The sequence below is a fragment of the Brassica oleracea genome, chromosome C9, assembly GCF_000695525.1.
Source record: "Brassica oleracea var. oleracea cultivar TO1000 chromosome C9, BOL, whole genome shotgun sequence".
NCBI lineage: Eukaryota > Viridiplantae > Streptophyta > Magnoliopsida > Brassicales > Brassicaceae > Brassica > Brassica oleracea.
The window spans coordinates 44,012,504-44,018,326 of record NC_027756.1 but is presented as its reverse complement, the minus strand read 5'-3'; the positions used below and the strand labels follow the sequence as shown (position 1 = coordinate 44,018,326).

Genomic DNA, 5,823 nt, shown 5'->3' with positions numbered 1-5,823 from the left:
TTGTGCTTAGAGTGATTCGGGCGGCGAAAGAATGGCAAGATGTAGCTCTTATCAAGAAGAAACCTGATGAAAAGCCAACCCTGCAATCACCTTTTATAACCGCCAGAACCAAAGCAAGGCAGCCAAGCCCAAATCTTATACACTGTTATTCTGATGCTGCTTGGTGCTTGACCTCTAGTGCTTGTGGTTTTGGATGGATCTTTAAATCTGCTACAGGTACCAAGATTAAAGACGGAACTGGTGACCGCCAAATCGCTCCTTCTGCTCTTGCTGCTGAAGCAATGAGTCTCAAAGAAGCTCTAAAGGAGGCCCTCGCCTCTGGTTTTAAAGACATAGTTTGTTATTCTGACTGCAATTGTCTCATCTCCCTGCTCACGGGTTCATCCTCGGAGACATCTATCAAAGGCATCATCCATGACATCAGTGTGTTGAGCAAATCCTTGACCAATCTATCTTTCACTTCATTCCTCGTTTGAGGAATGTCAAATCTGATGCATTAGCTAAAACTGCTCTTAAGCAGCTATTGAACTCTTCTTTGTAGTAAAGACCTTTATTTTGAATGCAATATGATGGTTTGACCAAAAGAAGGAGTATCGAAGTTTCATATATGGACAAAGAAACAACTAGTGACAATAGAGATATGGATTTACCAAATGATATTATTTTGTAACTAATTAAGCATATAATTCAGATGTTACCGTAGATTTGTGAGCAGAGCAACGTTTAAAAAAAGAGCAGTTTGCTCGTTGGTACTTGGATTGTTTAGTGTTTACCATACAACAACAAAAGACATACATATCCATCTCTGTGATCATATCACAACTGATCCCAAAATCAAGTTATCAAGACAACTTCCAAAGTTTAAGGTAATTTAGCTGTCTCTGTAGATCCATAAGCAGCATCAGCGGAAGAAGTATCTATGTCGTTGAGACCCAACTCCTCGTTTTGCTCCCATGACCTCTCGAACTCTTCATCTGTAGTTCAAACATTAACAACACATGTTATTCAAACACATGTGAGTACTATCTTTAGAGTCAATTTCACAATGCTATTTACAGAATTCAACAACACTTCAAATCCATCTTTTCCAAGACATAACTCATTTCTAATTCTGATCTATAATGACTGAAATTTAAACCAATTTAGGCAAAACGAGGAGCTTACACGTAAGTTGATGATCATCTTTGATATCATCTGTTACTGGTGAGATAAAAGAATTTGCTAATTCATCATCAAGAATCAAAGTCCATGGCTGTTCTAAGCTTAGGAGCTGCAAGAAAAGGAAAAAAAAAATCATTATTTAAAACCCTGTAACTCAATCCTTTGGTTTTTTTCCTGCTCATCAAGAACAACAAAGATGGTACCTTGGTTAGCCTGGATCCAAATTCTTTCCACTTGTTCTTCTTACTCTCATCTAGACTGTCACCAAATGTGAACCCGTGAACTCTCGCTAGACCTGTGAGAACACATTCCACACTTGGGATCAGTACATAAGAGCTATATAATTCAATCATTGGCAATAACGAATCTCGAAATGCTTCCATTATCGAAACAATGAAAGCTCTGCAAGGCAAAATATAGGATTCTTGGACTTGACGTACTGACTTATGCTATGGTATGTTCCACAATACTTGGACCACTTAAAAAATGATTAAGGCGTGGACAAAAGATAATGTTGAAAGATGAATACTCACTTTCTCTGATCTGTGTGACCAACCCTTCCACTGTTGTTACCATTCCACCAAGTGTACCACCAGCTAGCTCCAGATCAAGCTCTGGGATTTTCACTCCGGCTGTGTCCGACTAATACACGCCATAAACAAAATGAACCATTACTAATATGTTAGAAGGTATTTCTCCTTTAGAATACAAAAAAAAAATAATAATAACCCATTTCCTAGCCTACATAGTGGTCCATAAGGTTGTCAACTCCAATATTCACCATCAGATGTGTTATACAGCTATATACCAACGGCTCAGAATGAAAACAAACTGAAGTAAAAAAACAAACCTTGATAACATCTCGGCTAAGGTCAGCGATGTTTTTTACAGAGAGTGTAATTTTCTTCCCCTTTTCAGGAATAGCACCACCAGGCTTCAACTGCCCAAAGATCACCCCCACAAAAAAAAAGAGTTAATAACCTTAGACATATGTCTGGAACATATCTCTAACAAGATCAAACCCAAAGGGAAACCAACCTCAGAATTGCGATAGCCACAATCCTCACATGTGGATGCCATGACAATAACCTCCTGAAAGTAGGGGATTTCTATTTTCTGTCAAGTGCTAAACAACATCAACAACAAGTATATTGGATAGGAAACTTGTTTCTGAAAAGGATACTAGTCACGAACATCCGTGTCTCACACAGCTTCGTACATGCTCCGCAGGTTGAAGGGAAAGTCATCACCTGTTAGTTAGAACAATTGTAACACGTGCTAAAAAAACTACACAAAACGTTCAACAAAACTATTCCAACAGTTATAGAATTCAGAAGTTTACCTCTTCAGGCGCAGAGTATCTGAACAAGTTATCAGAAATATCAGTGTTATTACTCTGAGCAATCGCTCGATGACCACCTGTTGCTCCGATAGCACCATGAGGTGTAGAAGTTGTTGTTGCAGCAGAAGGCGCGCCAAGGCCTCCTTCTGATTGTGACTGACCAGCCTGCGATGGGTCAGCAAGGTATCCAAGTGTTGCTTGTTGCTCTGGTGTTCGGTCATAGAACTTGATGGTTAAAGAGGGATCTGGTGATGGAGCATGTCTGCCATGTTGCAAAAACTTGTCATAAGCAAATAAAAATAAACAAAACTTCTTCTATCTTTGGTCCTTACGGGTTTTCGATGAAACTGTTTCCGGCAGGATCATCCAAAATGAAGGTGAAGGGTGTCTCTGCTTTAGCACAAGCTCTCAGTTTGGACAAGAATTGGTCTATGGCTTCAGCAGTTTTGGGATCAACTTTCTGTGTGCAGCAAAAGATTTAGTTAAAGATTATTTCCTGTTAAAAAACAATTAAAGTGGGAATATAAATAAATGTGAACTTTACCTTGCGTTCTTCTTGAAGGACACTTAGTTCATCGGCAGCCCTTGCTAATATCCCTTCCACCTGTATATTAAAAACAAAAACAAGAATTCGAAATTTGGAAACTAAAACCAGAAACAAAAATTTTAGTTTGTACTAAAGAAATAAATACCCCAAAAATGAAAAATGAACTATTCATAAATTGTGAATCATAACAAGATGAATATAAGTTATCAAGGACTTACAGTAGACAAGCTTCCGCGTTGGGCCTCTGGTGGAATCTCAAAATCCAGTTCAGGAATCTGAATGCATATATTCGCAAACTACTATCAGTTTTCAGCTTCAAGTTAGTACTATTTTCATAATATGAGAAGCAGGCTAATTCACCGTTTTCAGAAAGATTAGGGGAAGCAAATTCGTATAAATATGCAGGAAGCGGCACAAGTTTGCAAAATAAGAGTGTACTTTTGATTCCAGAGAAACACTCACCCTAATAGTGGCTGATTCAGATTTCACAACTTGCCTGTCAAATATCTGCATTCACATAGAAACAAGAAGGTACAAATTAGCTTAAGGAGCGAGAGAGACAACAAAAGCATGATATTCATGTTCCTTATAATAAGCATACATTGCTACCAAAAAAAAAAAACGAAAATGAATAGAGAAGAACATATATAATATATTTGGATTTGAATAAATGTATAAACCTTCACATCGCCAGCTGGAACATCTAGATGGTAACAGCATCCTCGGGGTTGAATCTTGCCCGCAAACTGAACTTCATTGTTCCTACAAAATGGATAAGAGATTAAGAAAAGGAAAGGCTTTTTACCTTTTCAACTGAGGAAAAAAAACAGAAAATACTTAGTGATTGTACCTTTCTCCGCAATGAGGACATTCAAACGCAGATATTAAGACCTGTAAGCTATAGTAAGTTTAGCAGTGCGATTTGAAAATTTATAAATAGAACGTACAAGTTTCTTTAAATCGAATAACAAGACTTTGTAAATCTCTGAGTCTAGAAAATGAACAAAAATTAGTGAGATCTACAAAAAGAGTACGACATACCTTTCTGAAGTGAGGAATCAGGGTCAATAGAAATCTACTTGTTCCCTGGAAAAAATAAATAAGAAGCAATTTTATGCACATAAGAAAATTTCATTACACTAGTAGGTCACCATAAATAGATTTTTTTCAGCTAATTGCCACTGACTGAACCAAAAATATCAATATATCTCTCCTCAGGTTTCTCAGTGCATCATACAAATTATTGCCAATAAGTTGTATTTCATCCCAGCTACATTCCATTAACTATCTCAAGAACCATACGGATTGTAGAAATAACTAATGATATCTATGTGCAAGTAGAGTTAATAAACTATTGGAAACAAGCTGAAAAGGCTAACCAGAAACTAGCCTGACTAGACCCTACATTAGTTAACAAAGGTTTCATCAAAGTATATATAAACTCTTGTCTTCCTGTGACAAGGCATAAGGACTAGATACATAACCAACATCATGAATCTCAAAGAAAACTATGCAAGTATGCTTGTGCAAGAGGTGGAGATGTACATTTTCATGGCAGCGCATGCACATGCTCTCAACCACATAGAGAGGAGCACCAAAGGAGTGATCCGCGGAAACAGCTTCAACCACCGATCTAACGTCAATTTGCTCATCTTCTCCGTTGTCCATCATCTCTCAAGTTTCTTCAAACAATCCCAATAAGGAAAACAAAAGATTAGCTAAAAGCAAAAGCTAAATTTTTATTTTAAAAAAAAAGGAATATGATTATGAAAGGGTTCCAAAACCAATCCATACGCTAAGAATTTATAAAAGATGTAGCCATTGCAAAGTTTCGTTTTTTTTTTGTTTTTTTTGAAAATTGCAGGGAAAGAAAGTAACTTTATTATTATTGTATTGGAAAGTTTCCAAAGATAAATAGAATGCAAACCAGAGGAGATAAGTCCGAAGAGTAAGCAGAGACACGGAACAGAGGAGAGCTTTGTACCACGACCAGGTTCGGGAAAGAACAGAAACAGAGAGAGAGAGAGAGCTCAAGCCGCCGGGTGAGTAACGACGATTTAGGGTTCGTTTCTTTACCTGGCTACGACGTCGTTTCTGGTATTTCCAATCATTTCGAAACGACGTAATGTTTTGAATCTATTTTGGGCCACAGCAGACCGGCCCATTGGACTCAGTCCCAAGTAAAACGATGCCAAGGTTCTTGGAGAATTCAATGTATAGAACTAGTTCGGAGGAAGAGAAATTAACATTTCTAGTCATAGTGTTATGAACTAAACAATATGCTTATATAATTCTTTTTTCTTTGTAAACAATATGCGACTTCTCCCCTCTGCACTTACAATCCCCTACTAACTCTTATGGTTTTGAGTCTTTGGAAGCATCTAATGGGTTTCTTATTTTGTAATATATTAATAAGAGATTGGTTTCTTATATTAATAAACTAAACAATGGGTCTTGTGAGGTCAAGTCAGCCATAGATAAACTATATTTAAGTCAGAGAATGTATCCCCGCGTAACGTAACGGTGGGGATATTGGGTATGGGTTCAGAAGTTTTAAGGGTGCTCACTTTAATTCACATTCCACATGGCACCCATATCGAAACTTACAAAAAAGGGAGAAAATGCATTGAACTAGACATCGTAGACGTGCTATACAGTTAGCAAGTATCTTAAATCTCTCAATAAAATGTCTCCGTAAGTCCACTACACCGGTTCCATACCTATCTATTTCTCATTCTTTAATTTGGGGGCACGAAGATATGTACCCTAATAG

The 5,823-nt window shown here is 37.5% G+C and overlaps 1 protein-coding gene across 1 annotated transcript; it reads right to left on the bottom strand.

Annotated features, from left to right (window-relative positions):
- Positions 1–718: 718 nt before the first annotated feature.
- LOC106313305 (zinc finger protein ZPR1) lies at positions 719–5,142 on the bottom strand. The gene is made up of 17 exons (XM_013751089.1): positions 4,978–5,142; positions 4,596–4,732; positions 4,092–4,136; positions 3,901–3,941; positions 3,731–3,812; positions 3,513–3,557; positions 3,269–3,325; positions 3,048–3,107; positions 2,836–2,963; positions 2,504–2,765; positions 2,345–2,411; positions 2,200–2,270; positions 2,012–2,101; positions 1,695–1,803; positions 1,365–1,456; positions 1,165–1,270; positions 719–974 (listed from the first exon to the last, which is right to left on the bottom strand). The coding sequence occupies exons 2-17, from the start codon at positions 4,719–4,721 to the stop codon at positions 862–864; spliced, it is 1,494 nt and encodes a 497-aa protein (XP_013606543.1). The 5' UTR covers positions 4,722–4,732; positions 4,978–5,142; the 3' UTR covers positions 719–861.
- Positions 5,143–5,823: the final 681 nt, after the last annotated feature.